At 47.8% G+C, this 13,906-nt stretch overlaps 1 protein-coding gene across 1 annotated transcript in view; it reads right to left on the reverse strand.

The window, feature by feature from the left end:
- The window catches only part of LOC144173462 (cytosolic non-specific dipeptidase-like), a 31,660-nt gene that overhangs the window by 6,976 nt on the left and 10,778 nt on the right, over nucleotides 1–13,906 (reverse strand). The window contains exons 5-9 of the mRNA XM_077701878.1: nucleotides 10,771–10,845; nucleotides 5,988–6,132; nucleotides 2,238–2,337; nucleotides 1,357–1,528; nucleotides 104–189 (exon numbers count right to left, since the gene is read on the reverse strand). Coding sequence (XP_077558004.1) covers nucleotides 104–189; nucleotides 1,357–1,528; nucleotides 2,238–2,337; nucleotides 5,988–6,132; nucleotides 10,771–10,845 — 578 coding nt within the window. The remainder of the gene's footprint in view (nucleotides 1–103; nucleotides 190–1,356; nucleotides 1,529–2,237; nucleotides 2,338–5,987; nucleotides 6,133–10,770; nucleotides 10,846–13,906) is intronic.

Genomic DNA, 13,906 nt, shown 5'->3' on the forward strand with positions numbered 1-13,906 from the left:
TATCCCGCCTTGCAATTTTAAACAGACCAATATCTCGTCTTGTCAACAACCAGGACACAGAGAAGAAGAGAACAAAAGGCGACCCTTTGCGGCTGCCACATACCATGCCTGGTGGCGGCCTTTGCAGCTTCGAAGTTCGGGCCAAAAGGGTCACTGACCCACCACCGTCCACTAATCAGGGTGTTGACCCTGCATAAAAAGAGGCAAAGGGGCAATTTTACAGAAACTATCTTTTATTTTTGCATATTCAGCGCTCAATTCCGGGCACCTTACGATGGAATAGTCACAACTATAAATTAGCATACGCGAATGAACTGCATGGATAGGCTATTCAATGTTTCAGGGAGAAAACTCTGTAGTCCAAAGAAGGAAGAAAAAGCTGTATTGGGTTTCGCAGCGGCCAGGCATTCTACCTAGCCATTACTTCTCTGCATATAATCAATCTTCACAAGCAGCCAGTGCGTAATCAGCAATAACTGATGAATATGTTCTCGTGCTTCTTAATGGCTACATTCCAGTTCTACTGATGGCGACACAGCGTCCAGTTACCAAGCAGAATTACACCATGGTTGCACCCAACAATGCGACGGGAGGACTTCACTATATATGAGCACTGTGCCCTTTCGTCAATGAAGCCACCTTCCTCACTAGATTGGAGTGTACCGCAGGTAATTTTGATTCGCGTTTTGTGGCATATGTAACGAAAACGTAGTGTACGCAACGTAATGAGTGACGGAGCGGTAAGGTATACTACATTGTCCCCGTAATGCCCCCCTCTTTTTCGGTTCGCTGTCATGACTTTTCAGTAAATGTTGTTTTTTCCTTCCCTGTGGTGAAAAGAGAGGTATGCTTGGCGCACGTGACTGGAAGGCTGACAGGGATATTCCGAAGCTCTTAGGAGAAAGAAGAACACGTACATTTTATCACGAAAGTTGCCCTTATGCTAACAGCATGTGTGTAGCACACACCTGGATTACATCCAAAAATATACCACAATGTCACACATTCTCAGTAAATATTAAAATGAATTGCCTTTTTTGCAACTGAAAAGGCTACCGCTGCTTGTAAAGGGAAGGAATGGACATCAGACCCGGTTATTCCTGTAACGCAAACTTCGCAAATCCCTACAGTGTTCTCCCGTGCAATCTGATCCCGCTAATTTCATTTTATAACTTAGTAGGATCAAGCCGTACACTTCCTCTAGTCTACAACGTTGTGTTTTGTGACTCTGAGTGATTTGAATTTCCGCTTAATTCGACCAATTTTTAGGCGTCCCTCCAGAGTGGGCTTAACCAAGGTCGGTGTGCTACTACCACCACACACGTGCTTCGCTGTGCGTGGTGAAGCAGCACTCACTTCATTTTGTTCGGGCTGCCACGCTGCCTCCAGAGGCTCCCGATGTACGCCTTGACCAGACTGTCCACCTTGGCCGGCTCCTGGTTAGGCACAATGCGGATCGAGAACTTCCCCGTCACTTTGCACGGGATCACCGTCTTCGTGCGCGGACCGTAGAAGGCGCCCTCCACACCTGGCTCAGAGAACAAAAGGTACATTGTAAGTTGTTGCGGCCAAGTTGTTCGAACAGCGAAAAAACACTAATCACCCCTCCTTTTCACTTGAAGTGAGGAAGCTAACCTCCTGTGCACCACCTACACAAGACGAACAGCGAACTGAGTGGCTGCACGGCAATAGTGAAACGGAAAATGTAGATGGAACGCTTAGATGTTGTAAGTGCTGCTCACAGTAAAAAAGTGAGAGTTTAAGTTAAAACAGCGCCATATCGGAGACCTGTCGCTCCCCACCCACCAAGCGGTGATAATACACCCTTCCTTGTTTCCTGTAACATGCGATCTAAAATCTAAAACAACTGGTTTTACCACAAGAATTTGCAGCGTTGTACAAAGCAAAACAAAACGCAAACCAGGCTCGTTTCAGCCTATTTTAAACGCAAATGTGAAGTGCGTTCACAACACGTAATGGAATGGCATCTTCCGTTGATCGTATACTGTGGGTTTCGTGAACAACTTTTCTGTGTCCATGTGCGGGCCCTTCCCCATTCACCTATAACAAATGCCACTTGAGCTAAAAACTACGAAAGCGCGGGAGATATTTGTTTTTTGAATTCTTTGACTTCAATGCAGATATATGAAGGGAAGTTCCTAAAGACTCCTGCAACAAAGCTTTAATCTGGGGCATTTTCACAACGTGCAGAATGGAAAACGAATCATAGCGCCTACCGTGGAGCGACAGCGAGGGGTATCGCCAGGAGTGCATCAGCACATCTTCCTTGGAGGGATGCAGCAGGCCATGGGAACCCGCGTCTTTGATGTATTCGGTCTGCACGAAAGAGTTTAAAATGCAATGAGAGGTAAGTTGAAAATACGGCTTTTCTGCAGGAGCTGCACCTGGGATAAAAGATGCACCGCATTGGAGGTATGTGGCTCAGTTTCGACCGCCCAGGGATCCCGTAAAAAATGCATCATCATCATCATCATCATCATCATCATCATCACCAGCCTATCTACGCCCACTGCAGGGCAAAGGCCTCTGCCATTATTCTCCAATTACCTCGGTCCTGTGCCAACTGTGACCAATTTATCCCCGCAAACTTCTTCATCTCATCTGCCCATCTAACTTTCTGCCGCGTATTTCTGTTTTATTAGTACCACAGTAAAGCAGGCCCGTTGGGAGGACAAGAAACAGGTGTCTTAGTCGGCCAGGTCACGTTGCGCCCTAGCCACCGCGGTAAGTTAAAAAAATTGACCGCGTATCTGCTCCTTTCGTTGCAAATGACGACGAAAGACGATAATCTTTTGCCAGTGAAATGCCTCCGTTCCCTTCACCGCTCAATTTTGATGATGTAAATCCAACGTCGCGCTCCTCCCAAGGTAAACACGCTCGAGGTTTGCTCAAGTCAATTTAAATTTACCGCGTTCCACTGTACCAGGTGGGGTGCCTGGATGCCAGCTCTGTTGTACGGCGGAAACGCGCGTCAATCGAGGCGCCCCACTTGAACATTTAGAGATCCCCGTTGCCGTTATCAGACGTGCGTTCCAAGCGTTACGCGGAAACTATCTAGTGGAACTATCTAGTGGAACCTTTCGTAACTTTTGCCGTTTGATTTCTTAAAATGCCGCCAGAAGCTATGGTGGCGTCGGCGACAGCAGGCGACGGAATTAATTTTTTCTGTGGTGAATGTAGAATTTGCTATAGGAAAAATCAAGCATCGATGAATTTATTAAAGCAAAGCTTTACTACTTTCGTCCAGCGGTTTCACGGCGGATGCGCAAGTTAACTTTTTCACCGGAGACACAGTCCCGGTGACACACCCCTCGAAGCGCATCGCGTGATTCGTCGATTCGTCGGGCCCGCTTTCGGCGCTGAGCACAAGGCCTCGTTTTCAGTCGTTCTGCTTAGCACGATGGCGGCCACCGCCGCGAATGCGGCCGGTCAGCTGATCGGCAGCCGAACACCTCTGCAGCCTTCCGAGCATGCGCCGCTGGGTCGTCTCGGGCTACGTGACTCGTCTGGCGTCCGCCCGAAGAGGAATGGCGCGTCGCCCTGAATGACAGCTGCGTTCACCGGGCCTCCTTTTACGAGAATCGCACAGGACCGAACGGCTTTGAGGTGTGATCGGCAATACAGCTACCGTATTTACTCGCATAATGATCGCACTCGCGTAATGATCGCACCCCTGAAGTTTGTCGTCAAAATTCAATTTTTTTTTAAATTTCCCGCGCAATGAGCGCACCCTGAACCTGCCGCAGCGGTATGTCGTATGTGTGCCAAGTCTAGCTGATGATGGTCATGCTTACCTCTGTTTCCTTTCCTTTCAAAGCGGACGTGGCTACGCTATTGCCGCAGAGTTGCCGATATTAGTGATGTCGGCAAGCATGCGTTCAATATTTATGAGGAAGAAACTCTCCCTAAATGCACATAATGTGCTCGCAAGACAAAAAAAACAAAATGAGCGCAGCTTGCTGCGGCCGCCCCCATGTCTGTTTTGATGTCCCGCACTGTGACAGCGGCAGCCACGTATTGGTGGCCCTGTTGTCACCTCGCACCAAACTCGTTCCGGCGCGTTCCGTAATTCTGAAAACACTGCATTTTGCGTCACTTTGCAAAGCGGCTGGCAGTTTTTATTATGTTTTTATTTACTATTTTTGTTATGTACATGAGACCTACCGTAAAAATTTTGACCCACAATTTGCTTGCCTTTTCTGTGATTAAAAGTTTTTCGCGAAAAATTTACCCCGCGTAAACCCCTAAATTTGAATCAAATGTTTTGGAGAAAAAGTGCGATCATTACGCGAGTAAATACGGTATATCAAAGGTTAACTAAGCGAAACCAAGACTCAACCAAACTAAGCCAAGCCTTTCCTTTGCATATAAAAGGTAAGCAGAGCTAAGCCGCAGACATTTTTTTAAAGGAGCACTGCAAGTACCACTTATGTATTGATTGTTTGCGTCGTATTTCCGCAATGCATTCTTCTTTTTCAACAATGCCGACAAGTATCAACATTAACACCGGGATTAGACGTTTACATTTGGCTGTGGGTATATAAACCTCTTGCTTCCGTTTCACATTGGCCGGCTGGCTGAATCGACTCACAGACCGACAGGAAGACAGACAGACATACAGGCAGACCAAAATTTCGAATCCACGTTCTTGAAAGCAAACTTAGGTCGACTCAGCGGACCATGGAAAGAAGTATGATATGAGTAACGTTAAAGGAGATGAAACAAGCTTTCTGGGAAATCAATGAATAGAAATGGGCTCCGGCTGGCCACGTAGTTCGGCGAAATGACAGCCCATAAACTACCACTGCCACAGAGTGGATACTAGAAGACCACGGCCAATTGCTCGATGGAGGTACAAAATAAGCATTTTTGAAGGCAAAAAAACTCCGACCTCCCCTCGCGGGAACCCCTGTGTAGATGCGACGCATAGGCGGAGCGGCGAAGGGACCGCGTTTTATAGCGCGCATAACGTTGAGGGGACTGCGTAAGCCGATCCCAGTCGATGACGACGTTGGCGTACTTGTAAAGCGGCGTGGACTCTAGGTGTTTGAGCCAAGCGTGGATGTTGCTTCCCCGGAGAACGGCACACCGGTTATATGCGCAGCGCGCCCGAAGGAGAGGAAACCGCGGAAGAGAGAGTACTGCACATGCGCCGGCCCCAGCGCGTCTGCCGCGGCTATGACGCAACGTGCCGCGGCTATGACGCAACACAATCCAACACAATCCACTTTAGTCCAATCCAATCCAAATCCAATCCAATCCAATCCAATCCAAGCCAATTCAATCCAATCCAATCCAATCCAATGCTCCTCGCGAGAGTGTGTTCGCTATCGGAGAGGAGAGGGGGTGAGTGGCGGATAGCGCAGCTGGCGCGGCGAGGAGAATGGGGGAGGGGCGGAAAACGCCGACGACGACGCCGGAGGGACAAGGCGAGTGAATGAGATGCTCTGCATCTAAAAATGCACTCGAACGGCGCGGGACAGGATCGGTTAGAGGTCGATAAGAGAGGCCTTGGCCCTGCAGTGAACCTAGGGGGTTGTTGATTATGATGATGATGATAATTATGATGATGTTGGTGATGATGGGTCATATTAAAACCATCAACTTTGTGTGTATCCACACGCTGACTGAGTCGGAATGCAGCCGCCGTGGGTCCTTCCCCGCGGCGGCTGCGCCGGTATAGCGAACAACGCTACAGGAATTGTTGGATATTGAGATTACTGTTTTTCCAATAGGCATATTATCAGACAGGCATATGTGCTAATAGCCAATTTCACTCTTCTCTGGTTCTCCGCGATGCCTCGCCGGTGTATGCTCCACAAGCTTCACAGGTATTTGCAGTTGTGTTACCTTTTATCCACACCACTGCAATGAGGTTTTAGGCAAAAAAAAAAATGACGAAAAGGAGCTTTTTATGCCTATTATCATAAACTTTGCTCCCTGTGCGTCAATCCCTGCACATTTACCATGTCGAAGTCGATGTCATTGTAGAGGCTGCGCTCCCTGTCCGTGAGGGGAGCGACGTCATTCATGATGCCGGGGATGAGAATGCGACCTGTCCCGTCGGTCAGCTGACTCATAAGGTACGTGACGTCAGCCATGGCCTCATAACTGCGACAACAAAAGCGCCAAAGGGGGCGTTATCAAGGATTATTAAGCTATGCCCAGTAAATGACATCAGGAAAGCCCCAAAACTCTTAACTCGTGCGTCCAGTGTGCCCTAAAAACGAAAAAAAAAAAAAAAAAAACGTGGCAGCTTCGCACGAGTGGCGCGAAGATTGGGAGAACAGCGAAGTTGGCGGCCCCATATAGCTTATTCTTGGTTCGGCTAAGTTTATGCGGGGATATGCTTCGAGACTCGGAAAAATTTTCTGCGTGGTGTCGTCATTAGCCCCCAAAGAGCAATAAACACTCGGTCATTCAAGTGTGTGCAATAAACGCGTGCCAACCTGCTTTGTAGTGAAGCACCAACACTAGCTGAGGGCTTATCGGGACGAACGTTTGGTGAAACTTTTTGTACTCATTCGGTGCCAACCATTCGGCTCGTGTGCTCTGGCATGTGGGGCGCTAATTAAGAAGTTTGTTAACGTTATTGCTTCTCGGCCTTTTGGCATCTTTTATTTTGGCATTAATTATCTTTGCACTGTCAGAACTGTGCCAATTGTCGCAACAATTGATAGAGCGAGCCACCCCGCAACGCCGGTTGCCACTGAGTTTGGAGTAAATTTCGCCAGACGGCGAGCAATAAGTCTCCAAACTAGCCTTTTTTCGTACGATTTCGCCAAAAATGTCGCCACACTTGATATCTGCTGTAGCACCTGAAAATAAAAGCTTCCAATTTTGTATAATCCCATAGAAAGCAGCACTGTTCAAAACACTTGCATTATATTGACGCTTTTCAACGCCAGTCGCATCGTGCGCTTCAAAATTCCTGGTTCTTCGAGTAGCCTTTACATGGCGCCGCAAGGCTACCCCAGTTATCATGGTAAACTTCCAGCACACTCTAATCATGGTCTTTAACGACGGTGCGGAGCACAAAACAGTGTCAGTCAACAAGTAGAAATACCATTGGTGAAAGAGTATAAACATTTTAAAGTATGGCTGAACGACAGCGAAGATTACACGCACGCGCATGAGGCTCACATTAAGACGAAAGAAAGACGGAACGCGGCTATAATGAAGCATGGAGCCCTCAGGCGATACAATAATACGAAATGGTAAGGGGAGTCTAGAAAGGGGTCATGGTACCAGGATTAACTTTCGTAAATCCGGTTCTGTGCATGAAACCAAAGACCCAAGCGGGCCTGGAGGTAAATCAGAGGGCGGTAGGCAGATTGGACCTAGGGGCCCACAGCAAAACTACAAATGAAGCAGTACAGGGGGATATGGGCTGGTCGTCTCTTGAGGCGAGGGAGACGCAGAGCAAGATACAGTTTGAGGAGCGACTTCGCGCGACATGGAGGACGAAAAATGGGTTGCTAGACTGTTCAGGTACCTGTATATGAGGGGCATGGACACGCGCTGGAGATGGAGGACCAGACAGTTGAACAAGCGGCATGGAAAGTCGGTAAGGGAAAGTGAGGTTTACACAACAGTTAAAACGCAGGTAAAGGAAGCAGAGACGACAAAGTGGGCCCAAAAAAAAAAAACCCTGGAGACTTATAGGGCAGAAAAACGGGAAATCAAGCAGAAGAGATTCTATGGCAATACGAGAGGCAGTGCATTGCTCTTCGAGGCACGGGCGGGGTGCCTGACAACCTGGGAATACGCGGGTAGCTACAGGCAGCAGGATGAAACATGTGCATGCTGCGGCAGTGATCGGGAAACTATAGACCGTATTGTCAGGGGCTGCACAGAGATACGACCACCGCGGTGTGAGGGGGAAACGACGCTGGCCAACACCAACTGCGCTGGCGGAGGCTTTGGGATTTGGGGCGAGGAGGAACCTCAACTTCAAGGCCATAGAGGAGACGAAGAGGCGACTGGAGAGAGAGAGAGAGAGAGAGAGAGAGAGAGAGAGAGAGAGAGAGAGAGAGAGAGAGAGAGAGAGAGAGAGAGAGAGAGAGAGAGAGAGAGAGAGATAAAATTTTGTTTGCCCTTTAGGCTAAGGCCTCCTCATTCCAGGGGGCCACTGGAATTCCTCGTTAGTTGGTCTTCCAGGGGTCTAGCCGGGAAGGCGGGTTGCCTATGGTCTTTTGGACAAAGCTTGTCAACGATAGCTGCTGCTCTAGCGTGGCCGGTTGAGTCAGCCACTCCCTGCGGATACTGCTTCTATCTACCTTGGGGCATAGCCATAACACGTGCTCTTGATTGATCGGTACGTGGCATTCATCACACTCTGGCGGGGAAGTGTTCATACAGCCTCTGTATATGTATACTTTGTCGGGTGTGAGTAGCGTTTCCGTTTGCGTCAGCCTTATAGTGGTTTGCTGTTGCCAGGACAATTTCTTGTGCGGAGGAGTGAATTTGCGTTTGCTGTCTGCGTATTTTAAGCTGCAGTTTTGGCGGTGTCACGGGCTTTTGGGTTTGACCACAGTTGGCAGGTGCCCGGAGAAGCGCTTCGCGGGCGTGGTGGTGGAGGAAAAGAAGGTAAGGGATGGGACGCAGGCGGAGTAATCATGCGGATGAGAATTCAGGACAGCGAGGAGAGAAAAAAGGGGGGTGGGAGCGATGAGTTTAAAACAGGGAAGACGGGTGATGGGAGGGAGGAAGCAAATCTATTAGGTTAGCTGGGAGTAGGGCAGGTAAGCGTAATAAAACAGGCAAGTCTGTTGCTGACAACCGACGCATCGATTTAAAGGGAGAGCCACTAATCATCATCATCAGTTATCATCAATAAATAAAGTTCCTTCATTGCTTTTAGCCAAAGCCTCTCCTAACTTTTTTTTCCCTATGTGACTGGGAAGGCCAGTACCGCGGTGTGTGGGATAACGTAGCAACAGTTGCAGGAAAGGTTAATTAATAATAATAATAAACATTAAAATAACCACGCCGACGCGCCCCCTTTAACTTCAGCCATAGCGTTATACAGTAGGCTATGGCTCAGCCGACGAAGGGACTTTTCCACCGACGTAGCATGTGGTCGTTATCTTGCAAACACAGAAAAAAAGTGGTGGCTGCACTTGGACGGGTAAGTACCCAAAAGCGCCCTGAAAGTTAGCTAGCTGCGCGGTGCCCCAGCCGCGGCGGCGAAAGATTTCCACGGGAGCCGTGACAGCTGCGTACGTCCCGCTTTCCGCCCCCCGATGCCCACCCCCGTTCCCCCGCCTTGACATGCGCACGCCTCGGGTGAAATGAGACAAACAGCCCTTCGAACGCCGCTTTCTCGGTCCCGCCCGACGGCAAAGTTTTGCACTGCCGCCGAGACAGATGGAGAAAGGGGAAGCGGATAAGAGGGAGAGTCCAGGGCCGAAAATCGCCAGAAATTCGCCATGTCGCCATTCATGATTTTACGTCACCACGGGCCTCTCAAAGTCGCCAATTTGGCGAAAAGTAGCCACCAGTGGCAACCCTGGCACGCGTTTCCAAAGCCATGCTTGTACTTGTATCGCGTCTCCGACAGATGGCGAAACGAGTCCCACCCGAGCGCGGCGAGGCAAAGCTTATAATCAAGCGGTGCCTGTGAACGCGATCCCGTCATCCCATGGTGGACTTTTCCTGCACACGTCCGCTGCCCAAGTACCAGCACAAACAGCATTGTTAAAAAAAACACTGAAGTCGGCCATGTCGTACATATTGCGTAATCTAACATTTTGTCAGGCACAGGGTCAGATTGTCAGAGGTCACATGGAAGCTTTAGCTGGGGAGAACCATAAGACAGGTTCCTTCAGGTGTAAAATTCCAGCAAACATGTTTCAAAATAGACCGATGCTGAGCGTGTAGTCGTAATGAAGATGCTTCACAGACGAATTGCAGGAGGTCACCCCGTTTTCTCGACTTTGGTTTACGTGTTCTACCTTAGAGTGCAAGTGCCGTCTAAACTATTTAAAATAATCACAATGCGCGAACTCAACTCACGCTGAACCCGATCTCAATCCGTTTTCTTGACTGTGGTCTAGGTGTTCTACCTTGGAGTGCTAGTGCTGTGTATACAAATTTATACTAAACACAAGCTCGACTCGGTACGATAGCAATACATCAGTAAAGTATAAAGGCGACCTCGCCAATTGTCAGTTTTTCCACTGACCACGCTTCTGCTGCCCGACATTATCATCTCATTTCATATCTTATACTAGTTCTCGTTTAATATCTTAAAAAGTAAAGAACAGGAACATATACAAAACAATAACTTTATTAATTATTTTAAATCAACAAAACACCGCTTGTCATCGAGAAAAGGCTGAGGAATAAAGAAAAGGCTGATGTTTTGATTCCAACAAAAATTTTCTTCCCTTAGTCTTATTTGAGACGCCAACTCATAATAGCTTATTGTTTGTTTATTACCTATTTCTGGTATAATTATTCCATCCTTTCTACTGTAGCCGTTACTAGCCGCAGACAAAAAAAAAACAACAAACAAAAAAACAAAAAAACATGCGGCGCTCAAACCTATGAGCCACGCACTTCTAGCCGAACGATAGGGTGTCACACAATAAAATGTTGAGGGGGTTGGCTGTGATTTATAAAAGAAATGCACTCAGTTCACGACAGAGTAGTTAGGAAGCACCTTATTACACGCCGTCGTGTGTTTTCTATTCTCTGTAAACGTCTCTTTAGCGCCTTTTCAGTGAAGAAGAGACGTGGACTCACATAGTGCCTCCACAGATGCCAGAGTGAACGTCCTGCTTTGCACACTCCACCTCGACAGCATAGTAGCACAGCCCCCTGCAATAGAGCGGGGGGTCAAACCAAGCAGTGACATCAACGATGAAGCGTTCCCCAATCAATTCGGGGAAGATTAGCATTTGACGATAGCACTTGCAAACGTGAGATATTTTGCTACTCACAAATGCCGCTCTAGTTACGAAAGCAAGCCAGCGAAGTAGGGTCTAACCACAGACAATCAAGCGAAATATATTCAGGAAACAGCCACGCGGTTCCTGATACCGTTACGGACAACTGCGTCCCGCGTTTGCCGCCGCCTCGATCTAGTATAGCCCACGGGTGTCCTCTCGAGTGCGCCCCAAAGGAGAGGCTTTGTTTCACCTTACAATAGAAGTTCCGCAGCTGACGTTCCCGTCACGTGATCCACAGCACGACCACTACTAACTGCATTATCCTATTTGGTTCGGATTTAGCGTCATGGACGTGTTGGTTAGGCATACCGAAAATAAAACGAACGCAGCCTTTTCCTCGCTTTTCTCCCACCATCCGGTGGGATCGTTGTTAAACTCCATACAAGTACCCCAGGTTGACTTTTATCCTTGGAGGAGGAGGAGGAGGAAAAAACTTTATTCCAACGCAACATTGAGCGTCGAGAATGTCCCGGGCCAGGTTCACCAACGCCAACTGGTCCGAGAGCTGGTCCGAGGCTAGCCAAGTCCGCCACGTTGAAGGAGGTGGGTGGGGAAAATGTGGGGATTGAATTGCAATGGGGCAGGCGAAAATGCAGTGTTCTAAATTAGCGTATGGTTCGTGACAATTGGGACGTGCTGGTGAGTGTCGGATACGGTAGAGGAAGGAACGAGCAGGTGTAAGGATGGTATTTAACTGTACACGTCGAAGAATGCGTAGTTGCGTGGTTGTTAGAGATTTGTCTGGAACAGGAAGTGTACGAAGAGTTTCTCTGATGTTCTTGTAGTGAAGCTTTATTTCTTGTTTGTAGTGGAGAGTAGTGTCCCACGTCGGTGGATAAGGCCAGGGAATCCCACGCGCCCGGTGCAGAAGTTCGCGGGCGAGGCTATGCACAACCTCATTGCCTGGGATTCCAGCGTGACCAGGAATCTACCTCAGTGTGACAGTGTGGGGACGTGGCTTTGTTAAGGCTTTGCGTAGATCATACTGCAGTTATTCAGGAATCCTACCCGTGTGAATGGCGCGAATAGCTTGCATTGAATCAGTGTATATGCTATATCCTGAGGGGTTAGGGGGCCGTAATGAGAGGTCCTGAATACTGGTGATTATTGGGAGGGTCTCTAGAGTCGCTGTAGGTGGGGGATTAGTAAAAGGACCAAGGGTGTGTGTAACTACTTCATTGCCACTTGCGATGGAATATGTGGCTGCTCCGACATGCGTCCGTGATGCATCCGTGTAGACTATCGTAGAATCAATTGGATGGACATGATTGACAACGCGAGCACATCGTCTCCCTGGATTGGTATCAGCTGCAACGTTTTTTGGGATGGGAGCTATCCTGAGGTTATCTGGGAGCGGTGCAGGAGGGGTGATGCAAGGCAAGTCAATACGCTTGAGAGCAACTTGGTGAAGGATCCAGTGTCCTTGTTTTGTGCGAGAAAGACGCGCCATTTGCCGTGGATTTTTGCCCTCATTCGTCTGCTCCTACATCTCCTCGGCGTTCGCTGAGACACATAGTCCTCGAATATCAGAGATGCTATCTTTGTGAAACAGGACAGACCATTGCTCTCTCAAGTATTTGCGGCATTGAGTAAATAGTCTTCGAAATCTCGAGCAGTCTTCGCAGTTTTTTTTTTCATTTTTAAACAGAATCTACTTGTACAGTTGTGACTGGATGTCGCAATATAATAAGCCTGAGGCTGCCAGGAAGAAATTACTGAAAGAAATTACTTGCGGTGCACGGGAAAACTGGTATATACACAAACAATAAATATCTATTGAATGCACCTCGACCTTGTGCTGCGAACACAATACTTCGAGAAATGCATAAATTGGTTGCTAAGTTTCTAAAAATGTTGTAATTATTATCTATCATGTATGTTCGTTAGAGTATGCCCGAAATTACCAACAGCGTTGGCTTAAGTTGTGCCAAACGGTAGCCCGAATTATTTCTCAAGTACCGATTGTAAGAACTGCACCACAAAGCAAAGCCTATTCAAAGTGAGTTTCTATTCGGTAATTTTTCAGAGTGATGCAGTCTCAGTTTACCTACGATAGTGGGGACGTAATCGAGGTCTCTCTGCTGCATGGAGTTTGCGTTACTGTTATAGTTGAAAGGGACAATGACTATAAAGTGCGGTGTTTTGCGATAAAGCATGCCAATTTTGTGTTAGCACTCTTCCGGAAATTACAGAAAAAATGACTAGCTATATACCACTTTGTTTTCCGCTCTCTCAAGGCCCAACGGAATGGAGAGAAGTGACCATAGTAAATACATGGTTGTGGACAATTCAGTTAACATAGAACCAGATATAGCGACAATAGAAGCGGCGACGTGACTACATTCATTACGGTTCGTGAAAGAAATGCGTTAATGCATGTGTTTTTGCTGCATCTGAGCATTCCAAACTTAACCAATGGATCTGCGCAAGATAAACATAGTGTGCCGGGCCATGGCGGAAGACTCATGACGCTATGGCCCACCATCGACGACGACGAGAGAGTGGCTGACGTGCAGCCAGGTCGAACTCTCTGATTGCCACCATTTACATTCTGCAAATACGTCGGTCACATCTCTTTGGAAATAGATCATTTCATCTTCAATCATGGATCGTCTCATCTTTGCCCTGCTGCCATGTAACTATAAAAAGCTTGTAAAATGGTCGGTGCCTTTGGGGTGACGTCAGAATAACAAACCTTGTGAAAAAGAGATCAACGAGTAAGCATACCATGTGAGTACATTTAAGGCCCTGTACGAAAAGGATTAACGTTTTGAAAAGTCACCTGAGTGTCGCGAATAATGAGAAAGTATAAGACGGCCAGTTTGCTTTTGAACAGATTCCAATTTTTCACATGTCACTGTATCCGGGTGCCCAGATACAAAAGAGGCAAGTTCATGTTTTCGGCTAGGTAAAGTTTTGTAAAGCAGAAA

Source organism: Haemaphysalis longicornis, unplaced genomic scaffold (assembly GCF_048455015.1).
Source record: "Haemaphysalis longicornis isolate Haplotype H1 unplaced genomic scaffold, Haemaphysalis longicornis Haplotype H1 scaffold_3, whole genome shotgun sequence".
Taxonomy (NCBI): domain Eukaryota; kingdom Metazoa; phylum Arthropoda; class Arachnida; order Ixodida; family Ixodidae; genus Haemaphysalis; species Haemaphysalis longicornis.